Source organism: Prionailurus viverrinus, chromosome E3, assembly GCF_022837055.1.
Source record: "Prionailurus viverrinus isolate Anna chromosome E3, UM_Priviv_1.0, whole genome shotgun sequence".
Lineage (NCBI taxonomy): Eukaryota > Metazoa > Chordata > Mammalia > Carnivora > Felidae > Prionailurus > Prionailurus viverrinus.
In genome coordinates, this window is record NC_062576.1 from 5,954,976 (window position 1) to 5,979,653 (window position 24,678).

General features: G+C 40.1%; 1 protein-coding gene across 4 annotated transcripts in view; it reads right to left on the minus strand.

Moving 5' to 3' along the window:
- The window catches only part of BAIAP2L1 (BAR/IMD domain containing adaptor protein 2 like 1), a 93,820-nt gene that overhangs the window by 46,245 nt on the left and 22,897 nt on the right, over positions 1-24,678 (minus strand). For 3 of the 4 annotated variants that reach the window (XM_047839514.1, XM_047839517.1, XM_047839516.1), the window contains exons 2-3: positions 21,628-21,703; positions 17,135-17,221 (exon numbers count right to left, since the gene is read on the minus strand). In XM_047839514.1, coding sequence (XP_047695470.1) covers positions 17,135-17,221; positions 21,628-21,703 — 163 coding nt within the window. Of the gene's footprint in view, positions 1-450; positions 2,376-17,134; positions 17,222-21,627; positions 21,704-24,678 lie in introns of those variants that run through there. The other variant, XM_047839518.1, reaches the window with a different exon arrangement.

The following is a 24,678-nucleotide window of genomic DNA, read 5'->3' on the forward strand; positions in this document are numbered from 1 at the left end:
AGTCATCTATATATCAGCTTCACCTCACTCAAGAGTCACAGGGGGAGACTTATTCTGGACTCTTAAGAGTCCAGTTCTGAGTTGTAAAGGGCTTGCCATTCAATTTGCTCTTTAGTCATCTTGCAGTTTTTATTTTATCTTTGAACCCATGTTCCTAAAGTATTAGTCAGCATTTAATAACTCAAAATCCTTTAGCCTTACTAATACTAATTTTTATTTCAATTTGAAATGACACAAACACAATCTGTAGGCCAGCACTCAAAATAACAAGGCTGCAACTTCAACTTGTACCCATTACATCCATGATCCTATTAGTCCTAAATTCCAGGCAAACTGAAATATATCCCTCCCCCAACTGTTCCCCCAACCAGAAACCACCACCCTTTCTACCTCCAATGCTGACCATCATGATATTCAGCATTCCCCAACACTCAGTTTCCCTCCACTTACCCCACTCGGGTGTAATCATCTCTTCCCATGAAATCCTGTAGCCTTTGTATGTCTTACTCTCGCACTCACTCCTGTATTAAAGGTATGTATGTATATATTTTCTTAATGTCCCTCACTATGTTGTAGATATCTTAAAGGTAGGGCCAAGTTTATGAATGTTGTAAATGATAGCCATGGTTTCAAGAGAGCCTCGAGAAACCTGATTCACATTAGGCTGAAAGAAGCCCAGTACCCTTATGAGATACTCATTTGGTTGACCAACAAACATCTCTAAGCTCATCCTAGAGTATATCTACTTCTCACATACTTGCCTCACCAGCCTTCCCCTCCAGCTGACTCTGCTAAATGACGGTTAGGACACCTCCCCCACCTCTGAGTCCTTCTAGACACATTGTTGTGAGCACATCTTCACAGCTCCTTTGCAGGTTTTATAGGACATGTCCCAAGGCCATTTCCTGTACTGAATCAAATTCTGGTTTCCTGTTTCTTCTTTCCACTAGGTTTAACAATGAACAGGGGATCCAAATCCTTCTGTCATGTGCCCAGTCTTCCAGATTTCAAAGACTACTTTCGTAATTTGTTCCCTATGTAGAAATCCAACTTCCGTGGGGTCCTCCTTAAGGAATACAAAATCACAAATTCAGACCTAAGTACAGGGTTTTAAAAGCTGTGCTGCACCTGAGAGGTCCTAAGGCTGATGCTGAGTCTGGGGGAAGCACTCCACTCTCCATGCAATCAACACATCCCCAGCTCTCCTCCTAATTAGTTGTGTGAAGGCTGACAAGTTACTTAAACTAAGCTTCTGTTTACTTGTCCATAAAATGGGAAGAACATCCCCAACTCAGAGGACTGTTGTGAGAACCGCATGAGCCTCCTGATTTCTGAACTCTTGTTAGAGCCAGCAAAATTCATTTACTGTGCTATTCATACTGAGTCGGGGCCAAATAAAACTCTTCACAAGTTACTGCAACGTTAGGAGGTAGCATGTGTGAGACGTGCTGCACAGCACAGAGCAAACTGTCTAAAATATTTCTGACCAACTGGGGTCCTAATTCAGATTTTCAGATATCTGCTGAAAAGTTGAGAATAAAGTCGTACATGATTAGATGGTCATGATAGTGCTGCTGGGCTGCCTGTACTTTCTATGGGACTGGGAAACGTGTGCAACTAGCCTCCTGAATTAATACAATGTCTAGTATGTTGTTTATAGTAGGGATTTATTAGGATGCCCTGTGCTGGGAACTTCTCAGATCGGCATACTTACCTTTTTTGGTTTTGGGGGGTACAATACACATAACACAAATTTATCAGTGGCAATGTTTAGAATATTTACAATGTTGTACAACCATCACCACTATCCAGCTGTAAAACATTTGGCCCCTCAAAAAGGAGACCCTGCACTCATCAGCAGTCATTCCTCATCCATCTCTCCCCCAGTCCCTAGCAACCACTCATCTGCCTTCTCTTACAGATTTACTGACTGGAAATTTCATATCAATGAAACCATGTACTCATATGTGGCCTTATCTGGCTTCTTTCACTTAGCATGTTTTCAGGGTTCACCCATGTTGTAGCACATATCAGTATTTCATTCCTTTTAATGACTAAGTGATATCCCATTATAAAGACATACTACATTTTGTTTATCCATTCCTAGGTGCTGGACATTTGGGCTGTTTCCACCTTTGGGCTATTGTGAAAAGCACTGCTAAGATTTCATGTGGGCATGTAAAGAGCTAAGGAATGGAACTGCTGGCTCATACCATAACTCTGTTAAAATTCTGAGGCAGGTTCTTTTCCAACACTGGTGCTTCCTTTTACATTCCCATCAGCAATGTACAGAGGTTGCGATTTCTCTACAGCTCTACCAACACTTGTTATTGTCAAAGTTTTTTTTTAATGTTTATTTGGGGGGCAGAGGGGCAGAGATAGAGGGAGACATAGAATCCAAAGCAGGCTCCAGGCTCTGAGCTCTCAGCACAGAGCCTGACGCAGGGCTCGAACTCACAGACCATGAGATCATGACCTGAGCTGAAGTCAGACGCTTAACTGCTTAACTGACTGAGCCACCCAGCACCCCTGTCTTTTAAATTATAGCTAGTCTGTTGGTTATGAAGTGCTCATTGTGGTTATGACCTGCATTTCCCTAATAGCTAATGATATCCAGTAACTTCTCATGTGCTTGTTCGCATCCTTACTTTTAATAAGTTTGTTAAGTCATTTGGAACGCAAAAGAGTACCTAAGGAAGAACATTTACTCCCAAGTGGCTGAAGATCAAAAACTGTCAGAACCCCACTTGTACTAACAAGGAGTCTACCCAATCACCCACCATGGCTGTTGTTTTCCACCACGGCATCACAGTGTGCTTGGAAAGTCAAGTCCAGCTCATATCATGATTCGAACTACACCTATCTTTGGCATATCCCTCGCCCTTTTACTTACCTATCCTCCTTCCTCAGCCTGTCATAGAGGCCACACCCTTTTGCTGTTGCTAGAGCCACTTTTTCTTGGCATGCTTCAAAGTCCCTTCCCCTCCTATATTTGTACATTAGAACTTAGTGAGTTTGTTTCTGACACATAACTTTGGGCCTAGCACGGTGTCATGAACATAGTAAGATAGCTCTTCCAGCATTTTTAAGAGAATGTGAATAGGCCCTATCAACAATGATGATGGTGGTGAAGCAAAGCCCTCTGGGTCTCCTGAGCCACTGCCCCTCACTGTGACCTGTGCAGTTGCTAATGGCCCCTGACCAGCTCTCCTCTGGCTATAGCTGAGAGTGTAAGAATGAGGACTCCCACACTCTCTCCATCCTGAGTTGATGGCACACACAATATCCTTTAAGGAGAAGACCAATTTGACTAATTGTGAAAATTTGGTTTAAACAAGATAATTTTCTCTTCACATACTTCAAAAATGTAACAGATCGGGCAAATATAATAAAGTTATGAAAAACAGGCAATGATGTTTCAGATGTATATTCAGGATGTGCCCACCATGCAATCAGAAAGCACTAAATGTTCAACTGACTAATCTTGGTTTGACGATTCAGCTTTTACATCTCCAGTTTTTACTAATTATAGTGCTTCGTTTGCACACATAGTTATATCAAAGCTAAGAAAAAGAATGCTTTTCTTACAACAATTTCTATAAGCTAGTACAATTTACAATACAGAACCTCCTCTTAAAGTTTAGGAATTTATACATATGCCAATATTCCTCTGATATGGGGACTTAAATGGCAGGTGCAGGGGCGCCTGGGTGGCTCAGTCAGTTAAGCGTCCAACTTCGCCTCAGGTCATGATCTCGCAGTTCATGCTGACAGCTCAGAGCCTGGAGCCTGCTTCAGATTCTGTGTCTCCCTCTCTCTCTCCCTCCTTTGCTTGTGCTCTAAGAATAAATAAACATTAAAAAAAACTTAAAAAAAGTTAAATGGCAGGTGCATATGTAGACTTTATAAATTATTCATTTATAAATCATAAGCCTATCTTTCTCTACAGTTACTATAGCTTAGATCTTTCTTGCTCCCAAAAGGACAAGGACGTGTTGAGTGAATGTTTTCTACTTGAAAATTGAATGGACAAGAGTCACTTGCAAAGTCCAAAGGCATTTGTTACATGTACAATTCCAGGACAATCTTTTTTCAAATCCCAAACTGAAAATAAACAATAAAAATTAATAAAGGTCATGTTATAAATACTTGTAAGCACAAAACAGAAAATCTTCATAATATCCAATGAAAACACAAAATGCAGGGTCGCCTGGGTGGCTCAGGTGGTTAAGTGTTCGACTCTTGGTTTCATGTCCAGTCATCTCCTCACAGATGGTGGGTTCGAGTCCCACATCGGGCTCTGCACTGATGCTGCAGAGCCTGCTTGGGATTCTCTTTCTCTCCCTCTCTGTCTGCCCTTCCCCCACTCACACTGTCTCTCTCTCAAAATAAATAAACTTAAAAAAAAAATACAAAATGCAGACTCATGAATCAGTTCAATCAGTTTCAGACTATGTGATGGTTCACTATTTAACACAACCTTTTATCTGCCAAACTATAACGAGCAGGATAACCTCGAGTGCCTTAAGATACAGCAAGTCAGAAAAAACACATCTTTGGGACACCTGGGTGGCTCAGTTGATTAAGCATCTGATTTCATTCAGCTCAGATCATGATCTCAAGATCAGTGAGTTCGAGCCCCATGTCAGGTTCCATGCTGACAGAGCCTGGAGCCTGCCTCCAATTCTGTCTGTCTGTCTGTCTGTCTGTCTGTCTGTCTCTCTCTCTCTCTCCCCTCCTCCCCCATTCATACTCTCTTCTCTCTCAAAAATAAACATTAAAAAAATTAAAAAAAAAAAGATATTTCAGATACTTTTTTTTATTTTTAAGACCTAAGACTGATTTTGAGTGCCAATACAAAATTATAATATTTTAAAAAATTGCATGACCTAAAAAAAAAATAAATTGTATGACCTATAAGCATTCTATCAATAACAAAAGAACACCTGTGATTTTGTAGGTTCCTTAGTGATGAGGAGATAAAATCTTCTGTTTTGTACCCAATTTAAGAAACTGGGCCAAACAAATTAATAAATGATTCAAAACGTAATAGCTGACTAAACAAGAACAAGATACAGCCTAGATTTATGTAATGGTGAGCTATAAGGACCTCAAAGCAAAAGTGTAAACTCTCCAAAGAAAGTCTCCTGTTATTTCTTGAGAAATAAATGAGAACAAACTTTATTTTTCCATGCTTTCAAAATGAAATGACTGATTCATACTTTCTTTTAAATATTTTGCTAAAACATTTTCTTCTGACCATTTCTGTTTTCATTTTCTACTTTTTCAGTATTTTCTACGTTTTTAAAAATAAACATTGCTTGATTTAGGGACAAAACTGGAAGTTTTATACATATTTCAATTTCCTCTCTTAAATGAGTACTGTTCTGGGTTGAAGTGTGTACCTAAGATAAAGATTTATGTGTGCCCTACAAATACTACAAACACACACTCTGACAATGAATTCTTCAAGTGACTTATTATTTAACAATTAAACACAATGGATTAAAATATATTTACCTGCCAATCATGACTACAGAGCTCTTCAGCTCCTTTATTCGTTCCTCCCAACAAGGCAAAGCGGTTGTGCTCTTGAGCACATACTACTGTGGCTGTTAATGTATGTTAAACCCAAGCACTTAGCAGGTGGTAAGGAACTGCCTTTCAAGAAAAAAGGGTATCAAATTGCTCACACAGTCACTCAGTCTTCACACGTAAACAACTGTGTGATATTAGAGTTCTTCCACCTTCAGGGTAAGGTTCCTGGGAAGGGCCAGGCTGTAAATAGTTTAGGCCTCTTGTGGGCCAAACTTCTCTGTTGGCCATAGTAGCCACTCAACTCTGCCATAGTAGCCTGAAAGTAGCCACAGACAATACATGAACAAGTGGGCCTGGCCAGGTTCCAATAAAATTATATTTACAAATAGGTGCTGGCTAGCCCTCTGGCTCTGGTTTGCTCACCCCTGCAGTTAAGGTACAACTAATAAAAGGTGATACTTTAGCAAAATGAATTTGAAAGAGACTTGAAAATATATGCTAATTCTTATTGTTACCTTCAAGTGGTTTAGAGCATTTATCATAAAAATGACTAAAATTTGGTATTTCCCTTGAATGATTAATATTTTACTTGTGGGGCACCTGGGTGGCTCAGTGGGTTAAGCAACCGATTTCAGCTCAGTTCATGATCTCCCTGTTCGTGGGTTCAAGGCTTGCTTTGGGCTCCCTGCTGACAGGTCAGAGCCTGGAGCCTGCTTTTGATTCAGTGTCTCCCTCACACTCTCTGCCTCTCCCCCACTCATACTCTGTCTCTCTAAAAAATAAAACATTAAAGGGGCGCCTGGGTGGCACAGTCAATTAAGCGTCCGACTTCAGCCAGGTCACGATCTCGCGGTCCAGGAGTTCGAGCCCCGCGTCAGGCTCTGGGCTGATGGCTCAGAGCCTGGAGCCTGTTTCAGATTCTGTGTCTCCCTCTCTCTCTGCCCCTCCCCCGTTCATGCTTTGTCTCTCTCTGTCCCAAAAATAAATAAACGTTGAAAAAAAAATAAAAAATAAAAAATAAAACATTAAAAAAAATGTTTTTAAATATTTTACTTTCAATTACAGTTGAAAAAAAAAAACAATGACACATTTTCTGAGTATTCTCTACAAGAGGAGAAGAGACTATATTCATAAAGAGCCTTTCATTTTCAAGAGAAAATGAGCAGGATAGGACTTTTTCAGGAGAAGGATGTGTATCCAGCAAATTTATAGAAAATTAAAAATTGCCATTATTTCTCAAGTTTCAGATAGCTACAATAACTTACACATTTTGGAAATTTACATTAAAATATTTTCCATAAAATCTGATTCCCTTTGCCCCGCAAAACTTACACTATACCTTTGTTCATATGGATTTTTTTTTTAATGCTTATTTTTGAAGAGAGAAAGCAAGAGCACACACTAGCGGGGGAGGGGCAGAGAGAGAGGGAGACACAGAATCTGAAGCAGGCTCCAGGCTCCGAGCTGTCAGCACAGAACCCGACACGGGGCTCAAACCCATGAACTGTGAGATCGTGACCTGAACCAAAGCCGGATGCCCAACTGACTGAGCCACCCAGGTGCCCCTATTCATATGGATTAAACAGAAAATAAAAGGGCATTTCTAGTGCTTTGCGAATTCTAAATATTTTACAAGAATTTTATCAAATGTCAGGGCACCTGGGTGGCTCAGTCGCTTAAGAGTCTGACTCTTGTTTTCGGCTCAGGTCATCATCTCACAGTTTCATGAGTTTGAGCCCGTGTTGGGCTCTGTGCTGTCTGTGGAGACTGCTTGGAATTCTCCCTCTTTGCCCCTTCCACATTCACACCCTATCTCTCTCAAAATAAATTTTAAAAAAGAGTTTTATCAAATGGTAAGTCATATTACATCAGTTATTTTTATTTTCTAAGAAGCAAACTATATTTTTTGAATACCTTTTAATCAGAGAAGTTCCACCATTGCTAGGCATTTCTCCTTTTCATTTTCAGTGACTTTCAGTGGCAACAAAACTTTTACATCCTCCATAGGTGTTACCCCAACATAAGAACAGTAAGATAATAATAAAACCCTTATTAGAGAGAACCCTTCATGAATGAGAATCCAGAGAAACAATAATAGCAGCAGTAGAACCAGACCTTCAAGAACTCGAAATAATGGAATTACTGCATAGATAATAAAAGAAATCAAAACATAAAAACAAAACCCAAATTAGAAGTTAGTTTCCAGGGTGCCTGAGTGGCTCAGTCAGTTAAGCATACAGCTCTTGATTTCAGCTCAGGTCATGATCTCATGATTGGTAAGGCCCGCAATGACCTTGAGGAGTCTGCTTGGGATTCTCTCTCTCTCTCTCGCTCGCTCTCTCTCTCTCTCTCTGCTCCCTCCTTGCTTGCACGTGCGTGAACGTGCATGCTCTCTCTCTCTCTCTCTCAAATAAACTTAAAAAAAATTAATTTGCAAAATCAATAAAAAGACAACCCAATTAAAAATGGGCAAAGGATCTGGATACATTTCCCAAGAAGATATGCAATAGCCAATAAGAATGTGAAAAGATGCTCAACATTATAAGTCACTAGGGAAATGTAAATCAAAACCCAAGTGAGATATTACTTCACACTCACTAGGACGGCTATCATCAAAAAGACAGTAAGTGTTGACAGGGATGTAGAGAAATCAGAACTCTCACACACTGCTTATGGGAATGTAAAATGGTGCATTAATTTTGAAAAGCAGCTTGGCACCTCTTCAAGAAAAGTTAAATTTAGAGTTATCATAATATGAGCCAGGAATTGCACTAAGTGTACACCAATGAGAAAGAAAAAGATAATACATACACACAAAATTTGTACACAAATGTTCATAGTAGCATTATTTCTAATAGTTTAAGGTAGAAACAACCCAACTGTCCATCAACTGATAAATGGATAAACAAAACATTGTATATCTATATAATATCATCCATCCATAAATAGAAAGTACTCAAACATGCTACAATGTGAATCTTGAAATTATACTAAGTGAAAGAAAGTAGTCTCAAAAGATGACATATGGTAGGATTCCATTTACATGAAACTGTTCGATATAACCAAATCTGTAGAGATAAAATATATTAATCATTTCATATGGCTGGAGTTGAGGGTAAATGGGAAGTTGACTGCTAATGGTACAGGATTTCTTTTTGGGGTGATGAAAATATTCTAAAGTTAACTATGGTGATAATTTAAAACTTTGTGACTATACTAAAATCCACTGAACTGTGCACACTATAAATGGATGGACTGTATTCTATGTCAATTATATCTCAATAAAGCAGTTATAAAAAATATGACAAAAGTTAATTTGCAGATTTCAAAAAAAATGAAATAGAACTTAATACTGATGAAAAATAATCACTGAAACTGAAAACTCAATGGAACCAATTAGAAAATAAAGTTTAAAGCCATTTAAAAGAGCAAAACACACCATAAATATCTAATAATGCATATATAAAAATGTGTGCAAGACTTCTACAATTAAAAACAAAAAACAGTGACAGAAATTAAAGAAGCCCAAAGTAAATTTTTAAAAACTGCCATATTCGTGGATTAGAAATTCAGTATTGCTAAGATGTCAATCCTTCCTAAATCTATCTACAGAGTCAATCTGTAGTCCAAATTCCAGGAGATTGTTTTTTCGTGGAACTTGACAAGCTGATTCTAAAATATATGTAAATGCAAAAGTCCAACAACAGCCAAGATGCCCTTGAGTAAGAGCGTCGATTTGTTCTATCTGAGGTCTACTTCTAGCTATCAGGATGCATTCTAAAGTCACAGAGATGAAGACAGTGTGGCATTCGGGCAGCAAAGTGCAGGAGACGTGTTGCCTCCTTGTTTCCCTGGTGATAAACCCATGTGACATGTTACAAAAATGGGTAATTTAAAGTGGAAGTGCAGCAAAGAAATGAAAAACAGTAACAACAAAGTAAATGGAGTTCGAGAAGTAGCTGCCTATGGGCATGTGGATACCGTGGCCCTTGGAGAGACCCTGGACGTGCAGCCACAAGAACTGGGTGAAGCCTGAACTTACAACATAACCGAGCAAAGTGACTGTGACGAAAAATAAAATGAAGAGGTTTCAGAGAAAGCAATGCCAGCAGAAAACTGCACGTTAAAAGAACTCTAGAGGGTATCTAGTCACATTGAAGTCACAAAGGATAAAATATTGGAAGTTGATGCAGGGTTAGGAAGGAGCAGGACAATCCATAAAAGCTTAGAGAAGAGGTCTACTCTGTATCTTGAGTTACAGGGGAAGGAGACAAGTGCCATTGAGACCACCCAAGTTTTTTACAATAAAAATGCTTCCATTGTGTTTCTAATACTTTAATGTGTACAACACAAATACTAGTTTAACTCTTTTTTCCACTTCCCTATACATTTGTAACTGAGAATAAGAGAATTTTGAGGATTTTGACAATTTTGTTTTCTTTTTTTCCCCCTTTTTTTTTTAGAGAGAAAGAGCGAGAGACCACGTGCACAAGCAAAGGAGAGGGGCAGAGGGAGAGAGAGGACTTAAATAGGAACCTTGTTCAGCATGAAGCCCAACACAGGGCTTGATCCCAACAACCCTGGAATCATGACCTGAGCTAAAATCAAGAGTCAGACACTCAACTGAGTCACTCAGGTGCTCCTTGACAAACGTTTTTCAAGGTCATGGCACAATCATATTTTCCCTGCTGATGATTAAGATGGCTTTCAATAGTTTTAACTTGCATGGTCATTTTTGTGGTCCTGCACTGCTGTGCAAAATGGGGACACCTGTATGTAAAATTAATGAATTAAATGTATCAGTTCAGAAATTAGAAAAAGAATAACAGGGGTGCCTGGGTGGCTCAGTCGGTTGGGCATCCGACTTCGGCTCAGGTCACGATCTCACGGTCCATGAGTTTGAGCCCTGCGTCAGGCTCTGTGCTGGCAGCTCGGAGCCTGGAGCCTGCTTCAGATTCTATGTCTCCTTCTCTCTCTGCCCCTGCTCTGCTCATACTCTGTCTCTGTCTCTCAAAAAGTGAATAAATGTTAAAAAATATATATATTAAAAAAAAAGAAAAGAAAAAGAATAACAGAGTCATCCTAAAGACAGCATAAAGAAGAAAAGAAAAAGCAGAAATTCATAAAATAGAAAACAAAGATACAATGGAGAGAACTGAAAAACTGGTTCATGAATAATCAGGAATAATCAAGGAAATGCATATTCTTACAAACTTACATTACCTATTCTACAGGATAATGTCAATGAAAAAAAACCTGTACTCTTCTTGAGTTCTCAAATATGTGTGAATATATGAAGTGGCAACAGAGAAGCATCTTTCTGGTCTTTGAAACTACAGAATCTAGGAGGTACATTATCTCATTTCATCTTTCGACTACTCATCATGCCAACCTGCTCATAGTCACGAAGTGTTGCCCAAAGTAACACGAATTGATAGCAGCAAGGTAACAATATAAACTTTACTGAGCATCTCTTAGGTGTTGGGTAATAAGCTACCTGCCAGGGTCTCAAGGGAAGATACAATCTGGCCTGGCTTCCACAACCTAGGTAACTGGATCTTTCCTGTGCTTCGGCTGGGGTGGGAGGAAGCTCTATGACCCACGAAGCACCGATGCCACCTACCATGCACCCTAGGGATCACCAACTCTACAACCCCTGTTCTGTCTTGCCTGGCTGCAGAGCACATAGCTAGGGACACAGGACCCAATGTGGCTGCCCATGGAGGTTCTCTCTCACCTCCACGCAGAAATGACCACCAAGTTTACCCTTTAGGGCCTATCAGTCACATCAAGGAAACACTGGGTTACTGGGTTTTCAAGCAGGAAAAACTCATCCCTGAGGCTCCTGAGGATGAGATGAGGCAATGTAAGAATAAGAAGCAAGTGGCACACAGCAGGCACTTAACTGAGATCTGAGTTTCTATACAAAGCACAGCAGTACAAGCGCAAGTCAGGCAACACTTGTGAGAAGAGCCATATATAATATATTGTATAACACCTATCTCACACACACACACACACACACACACACACACACACACACACACACAGTTAACTGCTCTGTAATTTCCATCCTTCCTAATCCCATAATGTAATACCTGGCATTTATGGTCAGCACCCCAGTGAAACCACCATTTCCAAGGGGGCCGGTGGCCTCTAATCAGCTCACTGCCGGCACCTCCACAGTCTTTGGCTATTCTGACACTCTGATTTCTGCAGATTGAAAAGGTCCCCATCATGGGGTTCCCATTTCCTTTCTTTTCAGTGGCCCCTTCTTGGCTGGCTCTTTCCAGTCCCCTCTACCTTAGTGAGGCACAGTGTAAGCAGAGCAGAGGTGAAGAACTCAGATTCTAAAGTTGGACCATCTGTTATCCACTGTGATCTAGGGCACACCTTTCACTTCTAGGTCTTACCTAAAAGTGGAAGTGCCTACACCCAACTCATAGGACTGTGTAGAGAATGAGATGAAATAACACCCGTCAGGGGCTGCACCTTGTGTCTGGCAGGGCCAGTCCTTGATGTTCGCTGTGAGGCATGCTATAGAAGAGCATACTCACAGGAAGAAAAGACTAGAAAAGAGTATAGTGGTGACAAAGCAGGTGTATTAGAGTGGTAAAATTACAGGTGATTTTTTTTCTCTAGTCACCCAGTTTTCAAAAATAAAGTGTGAGGTCATGCAGACAATTGAACAGAGAGAAAAGGAAGGAGAGAGAAGCAGAGGCAGAGAAAATGCACCAAAGAGTTCATGATTACAAGACACTGTAAAGGCTGAAAAGAAAAAGGGCAGAAAAACAGAAACTACCCCCATATCCTTAACGTTCCTCTGTGCTTGGAGTCCCACTTCCCAAATAGGAATAGAAGGCTGTGGGAAGGAAGACTGTGGTTTTCAGGAGAAAAAGCAAGTATCCAGGAAAAACAATCATAAAGTTTGAAGCATATACATGATAGTGAAACATCCCACGTGGGAGAAAGACATTATCCGAACCAGAGACACTCACAGAATGCAGAAGCACTACGCAGTCTGAGGCACAGAGAAAGTGAGGACGTTTGTGTAAGTCTTTTCCTTTCACTGAAAGTTGTTGAAACAAGACCTTTGATACCAGAACTGCCAGACATGGTGGTATCATCAGGTGTCCCCCCTGACAGCTCTGTCCTCTCCCCCTCAGAGGTATTCCTTAGCTAAAGGTGCTGGGGAAAGCTCTCTGGCTGCAGAGTCATGGGACATGAGAGGGTGTGTGTGCTGGGGCTCCCAGGGAAAGATTTCCTCCTTTGTAAAGGGCACAGCTTAGAAGAAATTCTTCCTGCTTTTGATACAACGGGAGGAAGGAGGATGTGATGTGTAAGACTAGCGATGGCAGCCATCTTGGTACCATGAGGAGTTGAACTTGAGGGTAAGTAGAAAGAAAAGGAACCTGAGTTCTGAGTAATGATTACTTAAACAGGAACCTGCTACTCCTGGCCTTTTTATGTGGGATAATAAACATCCTTAATGTTTACACCACTATTAACTGGTTATTTGGTACTTTTAGGCAAAAACATCTTAAAATTATTCATATAGCATTTGGTGAGCTGATGTGCTCAGAGGGATATCTAAATGGAAAAACCCATAGACAGAAATCAGGAATGGCAATGCTACAGCTTGGTCTTAATAGGTGCCAATCCAAATGATAAAAAGTTAAAAAGCTAATCGACTTTCTCCTCCAGCTTTTAGTTCCTTTTTTTCCCCCCTAAAGTGAGACAAGAGACTGAAATGCTCAGTTCTGCCACTCTAATACTCATAATGCATTTGGCCAAGTTTTCCAAGTAGACTCCTCACAGCAAATTTCTATGAATTAGGTAAATATTTTACTGAAAGGATATTTTCTTCACCCACCTCCCAAAGTACAAAAGCATCAGAATAGAACAGAAATTTCACGTAAAAAAATTATGTGTATACACACACACACACACACAAAATGAGACTGTATATTCTATAGCAACATTAATAAATATTTTAATTCAGGAACACTCAGGTGGCTCAGTCAGTTAAGCTTCCAACTTCAGCTCAGGTCATGATCTTGTGGTGAGTTTAAGTCCCACATTGGGCTCTCTGCTGTCAGCACAGAGCCTGCTTCGGATCCTGTTTCCCTCCCTCTCTGTCCCTCCCCAGCTCATACGCACACACGTGGGTGCACACTCTCTCAAAAATAAACATTAAAAAATATTTTTTAACTCAACATTAAACTGAAACCTACTCTTGCAATCTAAGTTTTAGAAATGGTAAGAATTCAAAGCACCTGGGTGGCTGTCAGTTGAGCATCTGACTCTTGATTCTGGCTCAGGTCATGATCCCAGGGTTGTGGGATCAAACCCCGTGCCAAGTGTCACGCTGAGCACAAAGCCTGCTTAAGATTCTCTCTCTCACACTCCTTCTGCCCCTCTCCTCCACTCAAAAAGATTTTTTTTAGGGGCACCTGGGTGGCTCACTCGGTTAAGCGTCCGACTTCGGCTCAGGTCATGATCTCAGTTTGTGGGTTAGAGCCCCGTGTCGGGCTCTGTGCTGACAGCTAGGAGCCTGAAGCCTGCTTCTGATTCTGTGTCTCCCTCTTTCTCTCTCTGCCCCTCCCCTGCTCATGCTCTGTCTCTGTCTCTCAAAAATAAATAAATGTAAAAAAAAAAAACCTTTTTAAAATTTTTAAATGTTAAAAAAAATAAATAGTAATAATTTTTCAGCATCCCATTCATTTCTTTCCCAAGCAAAAATTTTAAACTGAAAATTTTATTTATTATTTTTATTTTTTAAATGTTTATTTATTTATTTATTTATTTATTTATTTATTTATTTATTTATTTTTTTTATTTTTTTTTTTTCAACGTTTATTTATTTTTGGGACAGAGAGAGACAGAGCATGAACGGGGGAGGGGCAGAGAGAGAGGGAGACACAGAATCAGAAACAGGCTCCAGGCTCCGAGCCATCAGCCCAGAGCCCGACGCGGGGCTCGAACCCACGGACCGCGAGATCGTGACCTGGCTGAAGTCGGACGCTTAACCGACTGCGCCACCCAGGCGCCCCTATTTATTTATTTTTGAGAGAGAGCACATGTGCATGTGAGGGGCGGAGAGGGAGAGGGAGAGGGAGAGGGAGGATCTGAAGCGGGCTCTGTGCTGACAGCAGCGAGTCCCATGTGGGGCTTGAACTCACAAACCGTGAGATCATGACCTGAGCTGAATTCGATGCTCAACCGACTGAGCCACCCAGGTACCCCTATTTATTTACTTATTTTTAAATGTTTACTTCTTTTTGACAGCGAATGAACAGGGGAGGGGCAGAGAGAGGGAGACCGAGGATCCCGAAGTGGGCTTTGCACTGACAGCAGAGAGCCCAATGTGGGGCTCGAACTCACGAACCATGAGATCATGACCTGCGCTGAAGTCGGATGCTTAACTGACTGAGCTACCCAGGTGTCCCTAAATTGAAAGATTTTAAACTATAGGATTTGGAGGTGGAGGGAGAGGGAAGATCAGGGGAAAGGGGGAAAAGAATGAAAATTCTGAAATGATTCATGATCTTCACATATGAAACACCCCTTCAGTTTTATCAGATGGAATTTATAAATGTTTCGTAATAAAGTTATGAATACCAACACCAAAAGTCAGCAATAAGACAAGCCTTCTTGAAAAATGAGGAAAATATAATCCACTTTTGGTCTCTTTCTTCTGTGAACTGTTCATTACTCTTTCAAACAGAGAATTTAAACAGATATAGGGCAATATTTTAGTCTAAATTTTAACAAAATGAAAAACTAAGCAAATCACAAGAAGTCAGTATTAGGCCTCCAAAAGCAACTCTTGCTAGGGTAGTACTTTACCATGAAATTGCTGTAGATGAGCAGAAAATTACTAACTATATGAGATGGTGAATATAAGCAAAAAGATAACTTGAGACAAAAATAAAACACAGAAGTTATTTCCATTCCCTCTGAATCAAATACATATCCACATGAAAGAAAATTTCACCACTGCAACATATTTTCCTTATTGAAACTGAAGAAGGTTTCAGCCTGTGTTTGCAACAACACGGTTGCTGTGGAAATAGTTGATTCAACATTATGAACTCGCAGCTGAATAAAGTAAGGTGTGGAACAGAAATCTTACTTAAACAGTGGCAAGAACCATAAAACATTAAAAAGGGAAACTGAATGACGGTGAATCAGCACCATATGGTTTAATGTAAGGGTCACACATTTTCCCTTTGGGCCTGACACAAATAGGATGTGTCTTTTTAATTTAGTCCTATTTTTGGAACCCTCTAATCATCACCATCATCCCTCAAATGTCCTAAGTTTTACTATCTGCTTCTGACTGCACAACGCACTGTGTATTTTATGAAACTGACTCTGTTGAAGACAGAGTTTCTGTAGTTCCTACCTCACCAGAACAGACACAAGTTATGCCACCAACAAAGCACACGTCAGGGCTTTGAAAAATTTCTGCCTGTAACTGATTCTATTAAATACAGCAGCACGAACTTCATCATCACACGACATCACTTCAGGCTTAGGTTTCAAGACTCTTTACAAACTCTTCAAGAACGGAAGTTGTCAGAGAATGTTACTGGGCGCCCAGATCCACTTCACACCCTGTAACCCAGCCCGCACCCCCAGCACTGTTATCACACCTGGAATTTGTTCTTCCGCTTTTATGGGTCAGGTAAGAGTTCTCCAAGCCATCTTGAAAACCCTTAAGACACTTTATATAGAAATGATGTGAATTATTTTAACCCTAAAATATATGTTCTACATGCAGCTCCTGCCTCCGCCTCCCCTTTCTACAGAAACACACTTTTAAATACACACACTTTACCAATATTTTCCTCTGCTTTTCTGAACCTTTCAAATCATAACAAGCATTTTGAAACCAGAAATCTTATCCTTTGTAAAATAAAAAGAATCAACAAATTTTAAAAATAATGGTTATGTGTGGGGCTATTAAGAAAAGGAAAAACAGCGACTGTTCCACCCTTAGGAGAGGACGCAGTGAACGGACTCTGTAAACAGAAACCCAGATTCCCTCTGCAGCTGGCACTGCTGAGGGTGTGGCTGCCCTCCGAGTGTGCACAGGAGATCAATTCATACCAGCAAAACCGGAAAAATCACAACTGAGAGCAACTGTGGAAGCAGGGAGAGCCAAGAGCAGGACGTAAAGGAGTCTGCTTTCTGCTAGGTGAGTCACAGGAAACTTTCCTGCCAGAGTGGGGAGGCCCGCCGTGCCCATCTCCTTCAGTTAAGAATGTAGGTCAAAGCTCCCTGGGTTTCATGCTCCGGGGATCCGAGGGGAAGGGCTAGGGCCCAAGTTTAGAGGCAGAAGCCCAGTTCCTAGGGAGCAGGGAGGTCAGCCACTGGCCTTGGCCCGCCTTCTAACTAAGCCTCCTCTTTCAGCAGACTACAGCGAACTCCATCATTCCAGAAGTGAACAACACACAGGAGTACTGGGCTAGCCCTTCTTACTATTCTGGATTTGGGCCACCTTGTGTATTCTTACGAGGGCTCACAGGATGAAAGGCTCACAGGATGAACCAGCTCAACTTGTGTTTGTATATAATGACGGTCAGCTCACCCAGCTCTGTTGACACAGGGGACCCGGTGGCAATCTCACCAATCTTGGCCACTCCATCGTAGTAGGCTTTTCCCGCAAGGATCATAGCTAGACAGGGAAGGTGACACACAAAAATCATCACTTACACAAGGAAAAGAGGAAGTGCATGGAGGTTTGCTTCCAAATATCCCTCAGTCCCTTCTGGGTGCAGAAAGGTTTGGGCTGTGCCAAGGGTGGCTCTCGGAGGGCAGGGCTTGTGCCTGATAGCTGTGACGTCCCTCCACTGCACTTTCGGAGGCCCCCGCCCAATGGAAAGCTCCACAGGATCCTCACCTTGGACCAGCCCTGGCATAGCTGAATCCAGAAAAGGCCCTGCCTTCTGATGCCAGTTCCAGAGGGGATATGTTTCCAACATCAAATTAGGGCTGGAAACATATCCGCTCCAGCAAGAGAGCTTTTCTCAGCTGGTTATTCTACAGCTACACAGGTCTGCAACATTATTAGTTGAAAGAACTTGCATGGGGTGGCCCAGGAACCTGGCCTTTCAATGGCACTTTTACTTTTCTATTGAAAAACTTATTCTGAGCCACGAACAATGAAATAATTGTTGTTAGGGGGGAAAGGTATGAAATTTAAAATACATTATTTTAATCACTCCAAAAACACAACAGAATTCTCTGAAAAATAACTGAATGTTCTATCATCTCCCCACTACCTTTTTGGCAGAAACAAGGAAAACTTCTATTGCTATATCAATTGGATTCTATTTCTCTTAAAAATAGTATTTCTCTTTTTAAATTGATTCTGAAGACTAAATTATAAGGTGTAGAAATCTGTTTTTGATTTTTCTTTTTCCTTCCTTTCTTTTTCTTTAAGAAAGGGAGTCAGGGGCAAGACAGACCTGGGTCTGCATTCTGCCTTTACTTCTAATGACACGACCTCCCTGGGCAAGGTCACTATCCTTTCTGAAACAAAGGAGGGTCATCTATAAAATGCCCTAAGAGCACAAGCATGGAAGCTGCTAATATGGATTCCTTCCTTCACTTTCCAACAAGCTAGGTTTGGTAAGACTGATAGTGTACAACAAGCAAGCTTTTTAACAACACCTAGCCTATTTAATGTGGTTTTGAAGAAAATAATTTATTTTGCTTTACTCAAAGACTAACTCTGAAGAATACAAAATTTTAGAACTAAAAGAGCCCTTAGGAATCTCTAAGATTCCTTTCCTTTTTACTGCGAAGAAAACCAGAGGCCATACCAAGTGCTTTGCCCCAATTTATAATGGGTATTGTTTTACAGCAGTGGATTAAAAAAAATATCTCAAGCATAAAAAGTAGGGGGGAGAAGGTAGGGGGTGCCACAGAACAAATTATGTACAAGTCTAGCTGAGGATATTACTGGCCAAAAAAGTAGCATTTTCATGGCAAATTCATCTATTTCTTGTAGAGTTGAAAAAAAATGTAAAAGTTACAGCTTTTACTAATATGTATACAAGTTTAAGAAATGTAACGCTCTATTATACAGTTATTTCATAAGACAGAGGATAACCTTAAAATATAATAGTAAAAAAGAACAATAACAAGTAGCATTTATATGGACTTTCCAAGCCTTACTTAAGTTTACCTATCCAAGAATATTAAGACATGGGTCAGTGATGTTATCACCCTGTTTCATGAAGGAGAGTGGAGTGAAGATATGCTGGGACGTGCCCAAGGTCAATGGCAAATCAGAGGCAGTGCACATAACTCCAACTAAGGTAGTTTACTTCCTCAGTTCTAAATCACCGTGCTTTTCGCGACTCTTTGGTCTCAGCTAGAACTGAAAAAGAGAGGACTCTACCTAAAAACAAGGTTTGTAGCCAATAAACTGGCAAGTTAATAGGTGCAACTTTTAATAAGAAGATTTTAAGTTGTATGATACTGATAAGCTGAAAAGCAGATCAGTGGGAGAATGCCATATATGCACAATGCATAAAAAAAATTTTCGGTTTGCATCCACACGTGAAATTGAAATTTTTTGTTAACTGTTGACTTATGTTTAAAACTATTTAACCTCAGAATGGTAAAATATTCTTGCTTTAATAATAAAGTTGAATTAACTTTAAAAACTATATAATTTATCCAGAACTTAATAAAGAATACTCTTCTCATAATTTTGCCATCCCCCCTTTGTGAATACATTAGGAGATTTTCTATCACTTGTTTTAAGGAACGAAGCATATTTGTCCTATTTTAGTGGTTGACCAACTACTTCATCAATCTAATCTACAAACTGCTACCAGATAATTTTCCCTTAAAGTATGATTTCATTAGGTTACAGGAGTGCTCAAGAACCTTCATGGCCTCGACTGCCCATAGTGTAAGCCCACACTCCAGAGTTCATGACAGATTTTACAGAAATCGCCTTGGATAAACCATACCTCCCAGAATTCCCAACTTTTGTAGTCCCCTATACATTGATTGGGGGCTTGGTCGTGTGACTTGCTTTGGCCAATGGGGTACCAGCAAGCATAACTCCCACAGGGATTTGCACTCTTGGAAGTCTGCTATGCCAGAAAGAGGGAGCCCAGCCCCCAGCTGACTGCAATTGTAGGACTGAGCCCTAGGGGTCCAGAGAACTGCAATGCCTTTACAGGACCTTGAGAAATAATAAACTATTGCTGCCTTAAGCCACCAAGTTTAGGGAGACTTTGTTATGTGGCTATAGATAACTGATGCTGCATTCACACGCATTAACAATCTGACCCCATTCCACCTTGTATTTTACTATTCCCCAACAGCTGCTCACTCATGCCAGTCTGGGCCTCAGATTTTGGCTTGGATGCTGTCTTTTCTGCCTGAAACCTAACATGTGTCAGCTTGCACAGCTCCTACAAGGCCTCCTGCCTGCTCTGTTCCCCCACCAACTTCACTGCTCAAATTCCTGTGACACTGCTCTTTCCATGCTCTTTGTTAGCTGTGAATGTTGTCCTGACTTATGACCTAAGTGGTGACTGCACATCTGGCATCCTCAACTATACTACAAATTCTTACCGAGGACTTTACAAATTTATCTCAATTTCTCGATGGCTTCAGTAAAAAACAGATGGCCTGCAGAAATTCTGGAAATACTTTAAAAGTGCAAAATAGTCCCTTTGGGGAGAAGCCTTATTTAGCAAGAGACTAAGCTGCTGGCAGCTCCCTGAGTCACCTTGTAAAACTGCCTCAGAGAGGCACCAAGTGCTAGAAAGAAAAAAAACCATCGCAGGTCATTGTGACTTCCTTCACAGGGGCATCTAAAGCAATGACTTTGTGGCCTTGTGACTAAGCAGTCATGGAGGGAGAGTCAGCTGTGCAAGAATTCTAAAACCAGTCTCCTGCTCTTTGATAAGGGAGGTGAGGGGGTCACCTACAGAGGTCGCTGACACTTCTTGGGGGGTGAGGGATGGTTTCCCAACAGTGAAAATGTCTGGCAAACAGCACAGAGATCCAGAAGAAAGTAAATAAGTAGTTTACTTTCCCATGATTATGACAATTGGGCACCTGTCATCCAAACTCTAGCTACCATACCCCCTCTTCCTGGGGCATGCTTATGCTAAGGGTATATGAGGTCACAGATTTATTTTCAAAACCTCAAGAGGGAGCAGCCAAAGGTGTGACATGGTGAAAGAAGGAAATGAGAAATACATAAAAGACCCAGAACTTGATGTGAACCATTGGAAACTAAGTTTTCTACTTATGTTACATGGTGGTTTTAGTGAACCAAGGTAGAGGGTGAAAATGGTGTCTGAATATTTTTGGGGTGACACTTGTTACATAGGGAGAATTATTGTGACTGTGTTAAAATCTAGTGATTATCAGCATCTCAAGTTTTTAAGGTGATCACTGATAACATTCACCTCTTAGTAGGGAAATGCATGTGTAGATGCAGGTCAGCTTCCTCCAATGAAACCTCTTGAAACTAGCAAACAACTCCAGTTCACAAAGAGAGACAAAAGCCAACGCCTGAATTCATTTTAAAGGAAGCACTCTTTTGGAAATGAAAATTTTAACTTCAACCTTTAACTCAGATGTTTTTCCGTTCAGGCTAAAACTTTTCTCATATCACTATCAGAAGTTATACACCCAAAGGCAAGAAAGTATTCTACATAAATAAAAAGAGAGTAATTCTTCTGCTGCAAGACACTAACAAATATTTTAAGCACACATTTAATATATGTTATTAGTTCACGACGAATTTGGTTTGCAAAGTGGAAAACATGTTTATGGCAATGATGTAAAAGATTGAGTCCGGTCAAAAACCATGATCTGGTAATTGAAATACATCACTTAGAATAGCCAATGATTCAATTTATTCATTTCAAATACACTAATATCCTATCATTGCAAACTTCCATAGAATTAACCTAAGTATTGTTTTTAACTTCAAGATATTTCAAAAATTCACTATTAACCACATAAAAATAATTAAGTAAAATATTTACTGAATGGTTTTTATATGTGCACTATATTTATAAATTTAGAAAACACACTTACCATTAACAGCTTTTTCATAATTTTTTCCTAGGTTTATTAAATTTCGTAGCCCAGGATTGAACTGTTCCATAACATTCTGACAAACAAACAAACAAACAAATTAATAAGATAAGCAAACAGTAGATCAAGTAATCTTTAGACTTTGTCACTACATAGCCATGGATGCCTGTGTATGCTCGACAGTACGTCTACAAAGCCATGAATGTTTACTTTAAAATAATGAAGAGCACATACTTCTTTACTGATGGAACAGGGCACTTGTACTGGCAAGACACATGTGATCCTGGCAGTTTCCCAGTTGTCCAAGGGCTGCCTAGAACCTACTATAAATGGAGCAAGTAGCCGACATGCATACCTCCAAAGCATACCCCACAGGAGTTACAGGCCCAGAAGCTGATGCTCCCAGTGGGGTTTAAGTAGGTTAATGGTTGTCACGCTAATGTTAAAAACAGGTGTGTATGATTGGAACCTTATAACTATATAAGCGATGTTTTGGTTATCAATTGAACAGACATTTCTTTCTTTCTTTTTTTTTAATTAACGTTTATTTATTTTTCAACGTTTATTTATTTTTGAGAGACAGAGACAGAGCACGAACATGGGAGGGGCACAGAGAGGGAGACACAGAATCCGAAGCAGGCTCCAGGCTGAGCTGTCAGCCTGCATTGAACCCACGAAACATGAGACCATGACATGAGCCAAAGCTAGATGCTTAACTGACTGAGTCACCCAAGTGCCCCTGAACAGACATTTCTAAGAGATCTTGTTTTTACTATGCTTGATAACCAGGAGAGGGTATGAGGGTGGGTGTTGCTGATGGCCCTAGGACACAGGCCAGTCTGCGACCTTCTGTCCAGGTGGTCACTGGCATTTTTTTTCCTAGTGATCAGTTTATTCATTAAGTACTTATGGAGTAACCACCGAGTGGTAGGTAGGTCCTGTGCACACAATAGTAGATGGAAAGACATGGTTTCCCTCTCATAGATTTCATGATGCCATATCTCTGCAAATGTCATGGTTTTCATTTTTAAAAGTGTTATTCTTATATCACTAGAAAGTCACAAACATAGAGACAAATGCTATGATAAATATAAGAGGCAATTATTTAGAATGTTGACCTAAACTTAAAGTACAGACAAAAGATCATTCCTATGGGTTTCTGACTTCTTGACTAAGAATACACGGGGACTGAATGTATTTGTTCCATCTACAAATAATGAGCTTCACAGCATTAGCCACTCTGGGTGGACCACTCAAGTCTCCTTACCTCCTCTCCCCAAATGTGAACCCTATTTGTACAAGACCAGGCAATAAAAAGAATGAAAAACACACAACATTCAAATGACAGATACTTGATACACATGCTCTTCAGGATAAAAGGTTCTCCTTTATAAACCAGTACAGAGAGAACATAATAACTTTTATTTTATCAAACAATGATAAAGGCTTATCATGAAAAACAACCCTTGGCTCAACCTTTCCCTAAACTTCAACTTACTCCTAAGAGCACTTTCAACTAAGTTGTTATTCTTATATTCATTGCCATAGTTTTGGATAATATTCTTGATTTCTCAATTTTGGACAATAATGACTGGCTTTCTACTACCCTAGATAAGGGCTCAGCTCTCCATATCACTCCACTTTCCCTACCCCAATCCTTCCTATATAATTAAATGGCAATTTGCTGGTAAGTTGAGAGGGTTTATTATGACTTTGTAAATATCGGTCACGACAATGCAAGGAATGTACTAGGGATTATGTTCCTTTCTTGGTACAGTCTTTGTTTCTCCTGGGATTAACAATCATCTCATCACCCTCCACACACACCGCCCCTCCCTGGATTAGTTTTCCATGAATCTACCTTAAATTTTTCCACATGCTCCATCCCATCTAGCAGAAGTCTATCAATATTATTTTTCAAATGCACAAAGTTGTCAGCTAATCTTCCATTCCATTTTTCCCCTGAACTTCCTCCAAGGACTCCGTCCTCTTGCTCAGTCTGGCCTGACTGTCCCTGCCACGCTGCTACCCTTGCATGTCCTTTTCTGATCCCCTGTGTTAGAGCTCTCATTAACTGGACTCCACACCTTCCTCTTTCATTTATTCCCATTTGCTGAAGATCATTCTCCAACAACAACCTAAGGAATGATGCATGATAGATAAATTTGAGTCACCATGTGTCTGACATTATCTTTACCTTGACATTTGATTGATATTTTGCTGGCTAGAGTACTACAAAGCAAAAGTGATTTTCCTTTAGAATGTTAAAGATACTGCTCCACAATTTTTAACATCCAGTTTTGCTACTGAGAAGTCAGCCGTCATTTCTTCTTCCTTTGCATAGGACACAGTTGGGGGTGCTTATTTCTGGAAGACTTCTCTTTATCCCTGTGTACTACATAATGGTCTGTCTTAGTATGGGTACTTATTTATTTTACTGGGCATTCAACAGACCCTATCCATATAGAAAGTTAAGCCCATTAGGTCTGAAAAATGTTCCTGTTTTGTTTTTTGTCTCTCCCTACTTTCTGGAATTCTGATAAGGATTTTACACACCCTGAATTTATTATCTAATCATTTTACCTTTTTTCTTTGATTTTCCACTTTTTGTTCCCCCATCTCAGACAGATATCAACTTCACATTCCAAGTCTTCTATTATGTTTTTTAAAACTTTTGATATCATATTTTAAATTTGGGCTCTTTGCAGGTTTTTTTTTTTTTTAATTATCCCTTTTTAAAAGTATCCAGTTCTTGTTTTGTGAATGATGTATCTCTAATAGGAATAAATTATAACTTTTTTGTTATTTTCTTCCAGTTCCCCATATTATCTCCTAATTATTTCTTTTCATTGTTTGGCATCCATCTGTCTTTTGTGTTGGAGGCTTTCCTCAGACATCTGGCAATCCCTGATAGCCTGTTCATATTTAGAAATTAAAAAAAAAAAATTTTTAATGTTTATTTATTTTTGAGACAGAGAGAGACAGAGAATGAATGGGGGAGGGTCAGAGAGACAGGGAGACACAGAATCCAAAGCAGGCTCCAGGCTCTGA